This window comes from Amia ocellicauda, chromosome 15 (genome assembly GCF_036373705.1).
Source record: "Amia ocellicauda isolate fAmiCal2 chromosome 15, fAmiCal2.hap1, whole genome shotgun sequence".
Classification (NCBI taxonomy): Eukaryota; Metazoa; Chordata; class Actinopteri; order Amiiformes; family Amiidae; genus Amia; species Amia ocellicauda.
This window is the reverse complement of record NC_089864.1, coordinates 11,261,800-11,273,902: the sequence shown is the minus strand read 5'-3', so window position 1 is coordinate 11,273,902 and position 12,103 is coordinate 11,261,800. Positions and strand designations below refer to the sequence as shown.

At 37.0% G+C, this 12,103-nt stretch overlaps 1 protein-coding gene across 1 annotated transcript in view; it reads left to right on the top strand.

Annotated features, from left to right (window-relative positions):
• nell2a (neural EGFL like 2a) overlaps nt 1-12,103 on the top strand; it is an 89,626-nt gene that overhangs the window by 54,117 nt on the left and 23,406 nt on the right. The window contains exons 14-15 of the mRNA XM_066724098.1: nt 4,530-4,652; nt 5,732-5,827. Of these exons, the coding sequence (XP_066580195.1) occupies nt 4,530-4,652; nt 5,732-5,827 (219 nt within the window). The remainder of the gene's footprint in view (nt 1-4,529; nt 4,653-5,731; nt 5,828-12,103) is intronic.

Genomic DNA, 12,103 nt, shown 5'->3' with positions numbered 1-12,103 from the left:
CACTTTAATCCTTTGATAAGAGCACTCGCCTTCCACCTCTGAGATAGGTGAGATGAAGGCTGGGATTAGGCAGATGATTTTCAGTTCACTGTTACCACAGAGAGACGTCTGTGAGGCAGTGTTGATGGTGTGTGTCCTATTTTTGTGCCCCAGGTACATTTGTACAAGTCACACTCACACAACTTGCATCAAGCTACCTTTTCACACATGTTGCTAAGAGCCTCCTTATGTAGCTTGTTTATGTTATTGTTCTTTCAGAAGCCGAATGTGCAGATTATTCTACATTATAATCCAGAGGTGAAACACAAGCCATGCTCTCTTTTGCCCCAATTGGTGTTGCTTGCCAAAACAGGCATTAGAGATGGTACATTTATGACCAATCATTAATGGTTTCTGTCTTGGAAAAGAAGAGTACAAACCCCCATTTGAAAAACATGTGTCTTTAAATGCATAGAGGATTTTCCTGTGGATGTGCTTGCATGACTGACTGCTGATTTGTTGAATATTATACTTGGCTATAGAGATAAAAGTAAAAAGAATTCTTACTTTAATAGCTTTATTTTTTTGGTTCAGTCCCATTTCAAACAAAAGCCTTAAACCATACTTGCCTTGCCATGCTTTGTCTGCATTGCATTTGCATGACATTCATAAGCATGTGACTGTAACATATTCAAATGCACTGTAGTTAAGAGTATAGGAATATAATTCAGCCTCTCAGTGTTTGTGATGTGAACGTCATTAAACCAGCATTTAAAATAAGTATCAGTTACAATTAGAATGAAGTGATGTAGTTTGAAAAATTACTTTTGCTTTGGACAAGCAAAAGAGAGATTATCTGAGCATGGGATCCCGATAAACAGAATAGAAGACGTACACTTCCAAGTAACAACACAAAGACAACTAATTTTTTAGTGAATACAGAATACATATAGTGCCTCCATTACACCTGGTGTACTGGTATTTAGAGCTAAACATGTCTGCTCAGACATTGAATGAGTGACTTATGTAGCCTTTTACCAATTGCTCTGTAGACTACTTTCAGTGTAATTATAAAACTATGCCTTCAAGGGAACATTTATGTTGGTGCTGAGCTGTTTTCATCCTCATATATATGATTCTTGTATTAGAAACTTATTTTCCTACCAAGAAGACTTCATGCCCAGAGGCTTTTGAATTACAGGGCTCTCTTTTTTTGTATCAGGCTTGTTTAGACTTGCATTGTAAATGGTATTTTTTTAAGTTTAGAATAGAGCATTTTCACACGGTCTGTACAGGAAATGCACATTTTAATTCCGCTCCCTTGTGTTGTGTTTCTCCTCACATTAGCTCTTCTGAAGTAAAGAATAAGTCCACATTGGATAACAGCTCAAACTCAAGAGGATTACATAGTATGCCTGAACAACTAATATGCATAATTTAATCATTTGCATTAGGCTATTTGAGAGTCACTTACAAAACTGGTTCTGTAATTATGTATACTTCATCGCCGGTATTGACTCTAAGCTCTGTTTAGAATAGAAATGGGAAGAATGCAGAAAGAAAAAAAGCCAAGAAAATCACTTAATACAATTCTAAGAAACAAAAATGGGTACCAGTTTAGAGCATGAGTATAAATATGTATTGGGATGTATCAGGAAACAGTTTTTTTCTTCTTCTTTTGTAGTAAACTAATAAAAAAAGACATGGCAGAGGAACTGAAAAACCCATCAAGAGTTCACAAGGGAGAGTATGTTGTTAGAAATTGTAATTATAGAAGGTAATTGGTGTCATTTTCCCTGTCACAGTTTGGTGACTGTGATGGGCAAAGGACATGCCTTCTGTCACATATAGTTAACTTTGAAGTGCTTAGTCTACAACTACACACAAGGCTCATACCCAGGGTGCAATAGTAATAATAATAACACTAATGATGGTAATAATGATGATAATAATAATAATAATAATGTAAAAAGAGTGAAAGCAGTAGAAAAAAAGTCAAAGAATAGATGATTTGTAATGTTAAGAAGAGCTGTCCGGTCAACAGGATGAATGTGAGTGATGGGTTTAATCAAGGGTGCAGTTCCACTGCTTGATTCATTGAAGATGAGCTGTATTTTTATGAGCTGAAAGCCGACTGGACTGTAAAGCATCAAATTTTATGATTCATACACTCTCTGAATGACTTTGCGCGGGTCAATTTCAAGTCAATTTTTATGCAAGTATCGCCTTCCTTCTGCTTTAAAATCTTGAGCCCACTCCTGGTGCAAAATAAACATAATGTTGTCTTCTGTGCTCTTGTTAATTGATGAAGTGAATATTATATTATTGTCTTTTTTTGTGTGGGGGGGTGCAATATTCAAGAAGAAATATCAAACTTCTCCCACAGCACTTACATAAAGAGTGATGAAATGTGAGAGGAAAATGGGAACAGAAAATTGTACAGATGGCAAACAGTGACAAAGATATGGAAGGTCTTTGAAATGTAAAACGAAGAGAGTATCTGCCAGCGAATGAGGGAATTATCAGGAAGGGGTAGGAGCTGGAGGTGTTTAAAATGTTGCCATGCTGTGTAGACATCTCAGTGGAGCCATGAGGGGTATATGTATTTTTTTCTAATTTGCAAAAAATATCACTGAGTGTTATTGGTATGGACAGAGGAAATCTTTTTTTCCCCCTTTGAACCTCACAAGTACAAAGAAGTGTTAATGATCGTTGCTATGGATTGTTTACTGCAGCTTCCACAGGGTTGAATTTTAATATGTTTCCGGGTTAAAAAAGATTTCTACATTTTGTATGAGACATTAAAATAGGAACAAGCGGCTAAGAACTATTCACAGTAGCTGAAACATTTTAAACTAACAGTGTTCAATAAATGATTAATGTCTGATTTTAGCTACCGTTTAGTACGGGGTTGGATATTATAAGTGTGTTGACACTGTGAAGAACATGGATGGTTTAAACATTTAAAACCAATCAAGTTTTTAAATTGTAGTGCTGTAGTTGATTGAATTAATATCATTTTGGGGTAGAAAGCCAGAAGCTGATGAGGTAAAAGTTGAACCTTACTGAGATCATATCATCATATTCAAATATACTTTCCATGACATGCGAAATAAAAGCCCAAAGCCTAGCAAAATAAATAATTTAGAGAAGAAAAGTATGTTTCCTTTTCTCAGTGTTGAACATTCGCAGCTTTGCACATTTTCCACTGAGAATTACGATCCTACCAGTAATGTGTATTAATAAACAATTAACTCGGATAGTGACTAATGCGATGGAATAATGTTGCTTAAATGCTCTTTATCTTTTCTCGTTTTTATTTATTTGACTTATTCATCACCTCGGTAATGAGAAATGTTTTTCTCTGTGAGTGATGTATTTGCAAGGTGAGTCATTGTCTTAATGAATTTCATTAGCAAAAAAAGAAATACTTCCCTGGAGGAGGACGTAACTAGAGAAAGTTTTGATTAAAGTGTAAGCCATGAAGCCATTGATCTTTGTTATTTGACTGAGGACTTTTGACTACCATGTTCATAAGCAGAGTAATAGATTAGAAATTCATCTCCGTAAATCTTTAGCATTCAGTGTGGTCTAGTCAGACCTTATTCTCATGTGTTGATCTCCTGTATTTGTTGCATTCAGGAACGCACACAAAATGATTTAAACAATAATCTTTTTCATGGTAAATGTCTATCACTATGACATACAGTAATATTTAGTCAATGTGTTAAAATGAAACACAGGGATGTTTTTGTTCAGTTTTATTTCTTCATGGATTAGCAATAATATTAGATTACATTATGCCATTTGAGCTCTATGCCCTTCTGGACTTCGGTGCTTATATGTGGACCCTTACATTTTGGTAAAAGTGAATGATTCTGTGAAATAAAATAATACAAAGTATACACAAAGCTTCAAAACCAAAGAGTATCTGTTTCTTTATGAAATTTATCAGGATCATACACCCCGGACCAATGACTCACATATTTTTCTTTACTTCATTTTTTTAACTCCTACTCTAATAATGTTTTACAACAGAACTCAGAGATTAATGGCTGTAGGCTCTCTGCCTCACAAATTCAAACAGCAATATTTATGAAAGCATCTGCGCAGCACCAAACTGAATAGATTGATGCCGCAGCCCTTCTGGGATTAGGATCTCCCTTTGAATTCATGGTCATTTGGAGGGCATTCTCAAACTCAAAGTTAAAGTTTTAAAACCTCGGAAAGTGTGTAGGAGGCACAACAAACATGTTAGGACTGATCAGAGTGTCCGGAACGAAGGTTTCAGTATTTTGCAGAGATCATGGAGTTTCAGGTGGTTTTGTAATAGGGTACTGAGGACAGAATGACCCCTGTTCTGAAATGTTATGTATCTTGATGGGTTTGAAAATGTATCATAAACATTTGTGAAAATTCTGAAAAAATTATAAACACGTACGTTTTCTCAAGATGGGGATGTTTCCTTTACATTTCTGTTATGTTGATAGTTGACCACATTTACATATGTACATGAATGTTACAGGACTGTTTTTCTTTTCGTGTTTCAGAACACGATGAGTGTATGACCGGACAACACAATTGTGATGAAAATGCTCTGTGTTTCAATACCGTCGGAGGCCATAGCTGTACATGTAAACCAGGCTACACGGGGAATGGGACAATTTGCAAAGGTAAGATAAGATACATGTTTGTTTCGTGTCCATTTCAAATCCTGTTTCCATTTTATCAGTAGCTTTCAATGTATAAAACGCACTGGAATCATTCATGGGATTAGATTGAAGTGAAGAAACATGAAATTTTTAAGGTTTGTACAATCCTGTATTCCATACAGAGGGTCTTAAAGGAATAGTTTATATCCCATGTCCCTATCTGATATTTAATTTAGTAACTGGTGTATATTCTGTCAGTGGTTGTGTGTTGATGATTTCCCATGCTAGCAATCGCTTCCAGCAATCACTTTTTCTGACATGACTGCTCCACAGCAGAGAAGTGTGGATTTGTGTGTGTGAGGAGGGGAGAAGTGCGTTCAGGAGGCACAGTGATCTATACACTGTCAGCTAAGTTTTGTTCAACACTCAAATACAACCCCTTCCTCATTTCCTCACAGTCACCCTGGAGGCAGTGCTGCGCTGGGATAGTCAGTTAGCACAGAAGAGAAACAGGGAGCAGAAATAAGTGAATGGAAGAGCAGGGCAGGGGAAAGGCAGGAAGTGGAAAGGAAGAGAGAAGAAGATGTCAAAAGGTCAATTTAACCTTTCACAAATAATCCTCGTCAAGAGGACAAGAGGAGAGAATCCAGACGATGTGGTGTAAACCTTGAGAAAAAATCTATTTGCCCTGTTATGCTTTCAGATGCTTCAGAACCGCTCAGAATTAGTGAGATTATTTTCACTCCGCGGAGCTGCTGTGACAGAAGTCTGTATCCTCGGCTGTCATAATAACGGTGGCAGTTGATTGATTATATTGAATTCATGTCCCCTCTTTTTTATACATTTTCAATTTTATAAACCGTTTGAAAAACAAGCAGTTCCCAGCCCTGATCCTTGTTGGCTGGTTTTCTGTACAGCCTTGCTGTCACCTGCTTATCTGAATGATTGCCAACTGTTTAAGAAAACAACTCACAAGGTTGACAGTCATTAGTTCAATCAAGAGTTCAATTAACCGATTAATAAATTCATACATTTTCTTTGTTTTTTTGTTGGAGTACCTGTTCCTCAAAGTTTTAACATTTTTTTCTCTCAATCCTTAGCTTTTTGCAACGATGGATGTCAAAATGGGGGCACCTGTGTCGCTCCGCACATTTGTATCTGTCAGCAGGGTTTTACGGGTGTGAGATGTGAAACAGGTAAGGGATGAGAGTTTTTATCTGTTTTAAAAGATAGGAGGTCAGCATGAAGGAGAGTTAAGATTAATGTGTGCTTTTGACAAGGCAAGAGTGAATAAGTACAACGTTAGGATGCCCACTTTGACAGCCAGAAGACTGTGGAGATAATCTTACTGGTATAAATGACTGTATGGTGAACATGTGACCAAGTTTAACTTTCTCCCTGAATATTTAATCTGTATCCATACTGATGTTTCAGCTTTAACAATTAGCAAAGTGAACATCAGAGAAAAAGCATGTCAGCTGATTCCTGATAATGAAAATATCTCATGTCAAGACAGTTGGAGTTAACCCAAATTCACAGCTTTTTATTCCATTGTAAAATAATTAAAACCAACCTGGACATTGATCCTGATTGAAGCATTAAGCTCTATCTACACTGAAATAATAAGAGTATTGGCTTTAAAATGTGTGTCTGTCTTTAGCTGCCTAAAGTGGCATTTATTTTGGTTGTATTCAATTATATTATGAATATGTCTTGTTTTGAAATAGTCAGGTTTTACATTAGTCATTGCTTTCTAAACTTAAACTAACTGCTATGCTTGTTAGGTTTTTCTCACAGCCCACAAAATGCAATTTGAGACATGATGCTACTGCAGGAAAATATGTATACAATGACTAAAGGGGAAGCACATATATATATATATATATATATATATATATATATATTTTTTTTTTTTTCCATATACTGTAAATTAGTGTAGAGTATCCATCATTAAATATAATCCTGTGTGGCAAGAAATGTATGAATCCTTGCAGTTGATTATATTTACAGCTGACAAATGTCAAGTGTTAATGAAGAACGTTGTCACATTTTATACTTCCTGCCCTCCAGCATTTTCGACTAGAAATTACACAGAATATATACAAACATGCACCCTTTAAATCTGCCAGTTCCAGCTTTTATTTGATTGCATCTGTGTGTACACTGGCAATGGAAAGTATGGGATGGTCTGGGCATGCTAATCAGCTCAGCTCACACAAGGACAGATACAGATGACATACATGCAGCTTCCAAAACTGCTGCTGTAAGGTCATGTTCCCTTTTTCACATCAAAACGAGTCGAGGCATTAGATGGAGAATTTGACACAGCTTTAACTGATTATGTTCAGAGCCGTCTGGACTGACACGGTGCTCGGTCTTGTGTGGCCTGCCAAGGAAACACTGGCTGACTTTGAAAACACATAGGCCCGGTGCTGATTGGCCAGGTGTGTGCTGGCCCTTAGGAGATGTCTGACAAGTCTTACTAATGACAAACTGTATAACAGTGTTGGCCAAGCCTGTTCCTCTGGAGCCACTATCCTGCAGGCTTATAGGTCTTAACCAATCACTGAATGTCTTGGCAATTATGACTAATTAAGCCCCATAATTAAATAATTTCAGAAGCTTGGATATATCAAGAACCAGAAGACTATCCGTGGCCATGGTTGGGCAGCCCTGCTATATAAGTCATACCTAAACTATTGACCCCAACCTGGTTTTTAAACCTCTAACAGCTTAATTATTAGGAAATATTATTTCAAACCTCTATGATATGAAATTAGATCAATGATTGATGCAGGAGATGACTTAGTGGGCTATATTTCCAATGTGTGTAGAAGCATTTATGTACAGGCAAGTGTCTCTGAGATAAAAGTGAAAATGGAGCATTATATTATTATGAAGTAGGCCAACAACTTGAAACAAGCTCATAAAATCCAGTAAACCTTGTGAAAATGTGTTTCTATTTATAGCGTTGTTTGGAAAAAAAATCATTATTAATAAGTTCACATTTATCTGTGATCAGTATAAGTTGATCTATCCCTGGAAAATATATCTAGGTTGTTTTATTTGAATCAATTAAAAGTAGTAGACTATATAATCGTGTAATGAGACTATTTACCAGATACTCTGAAGTTTTTAGTTGTCAGAGTGTGAGCACAGAATATTATTTTTGAAAAACATTAGATTTGTGTATTGATTCTGCTTGTATATGACCTTGAAAATTAATTCATTACCGACTTGCAATGGCTTATTTTCCTAAACAGAAAGACAGTTTCTAATGGATATTTACTGGTGTGAAACTGTAGGCAATTGTTATTTAAAATATGCAGGATAGGTTGTTTTGCGCCGAATCAATTTCTAAAGGGGCAAGGTAGAGAAAACAATCTTATAAGACTCGGGGTGCTCAGTAGACCATGACGTGGCTGAATCTGCTGCCAGCTCAGCATCTTTGAGCAAAAAAAAGTCTTAAATGCAATTAAATGATCATAAGGGTATCTTCCTACTTTATGTCTCGTGGCGTGTCACTTGGCAACAATTGTGTCTTCCCATCTGTGGTGGAGCGTACATTGTGGGAGTAGCACTGGCTGCTGCCAGAGAGGTGACAGGTGTAAATCATCTCTGTGAAATGTTTCATGTTTAGTTTGAAATGATTAAGTTGAGATCGACTTTAATCACAGCTGGCTGCTCTATTGTAACATACAGACGGGTGACAAATTTAAGGAAAAACCTGAATAAATGAGTGGAGGAAGATAACGAATGCAGATGCCTCCAAAGAGGTGTACTGCATGATACAATTAAGCAATTAACATGCTATCGTGCTCTGTGGCATATATAAAAATGCTGAGCATGCCCAGTTGACCTCGATTTTGGATCAAGATGGCAAGATGAAAGGATCTAAGTGACATTGAAAGAGGGGTCATTATTGGGGCACAAATGACAGGAGCTTCAGTCACAAAGACGCTCAACTGGCTTGTGTTTTCGACAAGTGGGTGAGTGCATGTGTGGCGACACCAAGAGAACAGTACAGGCCTGACTGCTTGACCTCTACAGTGAGGGGGTCCAGAGGCTCTGTTATGCTGTGGGGGGCATTTTCCTGGCATGGTTTGGGACCACTTGTCCCCTTAGAGGGAAGGGTCACTGGAAATTATTACAGAATTATTCTGAGTGATCATCTTTATCCTATGGGGACATTTCTATCCTGAAGGGTCTCTTCCAGGATGACAATTCCCCATCCACAGGGCACGAGGGGGCACTGAATGGTTTGATGAGTATGAAAATGATGTGAATCAACTGCTATGGCCAGATAGTCACCAGATCTCAACGTAGTTGAACACCTATGGGAGATTTTGGACCGACGTGTTAGACAGCACTCTCCACCACCATCATCAAAACCCCAAATGAGGGAATATCTTTTGAAAGAATGGTGTTCATCCCTCCAGTAGAGTCTAGAGACTCGTACAATCTGTGCCAAGAGCATTGAAGCTGTTCTGACGGCTCGTGGTGCCCAACACCTTACTGAGACACTTTATGTTGGTTTTACCTTTAATGTGTCACCTGTCTGTATATACATACAGGCACTGTTGGTGTGTCTATTCCTAGACTATATATTTCACAGTAAGGCATATTAAAGGCTGCATATCCTTGGTCAGTATGAAAAGTGAACCCAGCTTTTACAGTGTCTTAATCCACAGAGTCAAAGAATTCGCCATAAGTCTTTATAAAGACAAAGAGCTGGTCAGTTGACTGTATGTTGTATAACAATGGCCAATTCTTTGTTTCCCTCTGGAGAGTTATTCTCAGTAGACGAAGCTAAAGATAGACCTTGTTCGTCTTTGCCTACAGTTATTGATCATAAATCTACTGGTTTATAAGGCATGGCTTTTATATCTAATGCAAACCTATTTTTGTCATTGCTTTACTTATACTTAAGCCATATTACTCCTTGATGCAAATGGTTTGAGTTAATTCTGTCCACATCTCATCCATCCCAAGTAACTGCTTTGAAAGAAGTGATATAGTCCCCTAGCCATTTGATTATCTGTGTTTTGTAAGTGCTTATATCTGAATCTCAGGCTGCCGACCAAGCATTATCTATAATGTGCTTTCAAAACAATTATTGAATGCTGTGCTCTTTTTAGTTTCAGTTCAAAAACAGTCTTTAGCATTGAGGCAGCCTGGAGGTTGTTAAAGGTCTTTATAGTTGTTGAAGGTATGATTTTTGGGTAGACAGAAGTAAAATGCTTACCTACACGTCCATGTCATGCTTACATTTTATGGCCAAATCCTTATCAGAACAGAACGATTAATATTATAACATATATTAAAATAATTTATATACTGATATCTATGATACAATCTACCATGTATGATACAATAGTTCCCCACATCTCTGGCCACATACAAATAGCACAGTGATGTTTTAGTGGCTTAGTAGCTGTCTTTTTCTGAATTACTCAACATTAAAAATTATTACAGAATTCATTATTTTTAACAACAAAAATCAGGATATTGAAACCAGTGGGGATCCTGATAGGTAGGTAATGTTCTGTTGCATAAGCTTATGGGATTTATATTAGCCCTCTAATGGAAAAACACCATGCAGTGTAATTATCCAGGAAAAAAGGTATGATTTATGATTGAAATATGACAACTTTCCCCTCTACCCCTCATATTTTCAGCTCAGCTAAACCTCATTTAATCTCAAACACAAAAGGTTGTTCGTGAAATTGTTAAGAAAATTGCCCCGATGTTTATCTTTATGTCATCTCTATTTTAAGTTGTACGCTGACTGTTAATCATCAAGGTTGATTGTAATTTAAATAACAAAGTGTGATATTCTGAGCTTTGAAGCCTCAACAGAAAAATCACCATGACTCAGCTGCAGGTGAGAAAACACTTATCACAGCAGTAGTGCCTTTGGCCTATAGCTACAAACTGGACAATTCGCTGCTAAATTACTGTAAATCTGTTTTGGCTTTGCATTAATATCAACTAGATTGTGGTCTTGCTTATGTGTTAACTTTGACAGCAGTTCCGTGAATCTACTTCAAACATTGCCACTAAGATTGAACAGTAATGCAATGAAGAACAGGAACATCATTTTATGAATTATACCCAAGTAAAGTTTAATGTATTTGTTCATGCTATATTTGAAATGTTTTAAAGGTTAGAAAAACATGTTTTAGCTTTATGTCAAACTTTAAAGCATTAAACCAAAGGAATCAAAAATATTTAGTATAGATCTTAACCCAGAAAATCATATGCATCCTCTGATCTTAAGCATATGATAATTCAGTGAAATTGTAAAGCCATTCATTAAATAGCTTAATCATTTGATATTAAAAAAAACAAAAACATTTTGTGAGACATCCAGGATATTTAATATATTTTGGAATAAGGACTATGTTTGTTGGACATTGTTCACCTTTCTATCCTTGCAGATTGCCAATTTTTAGATGCCCAGTCCTCTTCATGCTGAGAAGAAGGGTTTCTTATTAAGTAGGATTAGTAGATCCGGTTTTACATAATAAGAAGGAAAATATAATTAGCGGCTAGATTCCTGAAGGAACAGTTGTTAATTAAAGCTAGACAAATGGTGGGATTTGGGAAGAAAAAAAGCATCACATTCACAATGTCCTTTTCAGAAAGTGTCCGTGAATTTCACCTGTTTTGCGGGTTGTGACACCATTATATGAAATATATCAAAGTGGTTTGCATATTGAGTAACAGATGGCATGTAAGAGCTCAGATAGGGATCATTAGAAGGACATCAGGTAGACAGTGAAAAATATAATGCAGACCATGGATAATCTTTTGGCCAAGTGAGGGGTGAGGAAGGGTGGGGGGTTGCAGGATTATTTTCTCACAGATGAGGAGTTTGGCATACTTTATGCATGCAAATTGCAAATCGCCGCGATCACACTGTATGACCCCATGCAAGGAATTTTAATGTTAAATACAATATTTGGACTGCAGCAAAGTCTCTACATCAGCAAATAACTTATTAAAAACTTTCATTCAACTATATATGTGTTGTTAAAAAGGGTAGAAGTTTACATATACTGTGTGCCACAAAAGTTAGTACACTTTGCAGTGGACTGTATATTAAATACATTTTTTTTTACAGTACAGCAGGAGCATTAAATTGAAGAGACAGTTCGCTGCAGCTCCAGAATGCAGGTCAAAACTCATGTATGGCTGGTGACTGAACACAGAAAAGCTTTCACATTTGACCACTCCCTCCCTCGGTTGGTCACAAAGTAATGTCTGGTGTAGATTCTTCTTGTTTTTTAGTAGCAACCTCAGGGAATTCTCAGAGATTTGTGGCGAGCAGCTGGTGACAGTTGAAAACCCACAAAATGTAGCCTCTAAATAGTGCACGCTGTACATCGATGCTCGGGCTGGAGCAGATGGTCCTGAAACCTACGAGGGGATGATGTCATCTCTTCCTTTATGGATAAGATCGTTTAAGC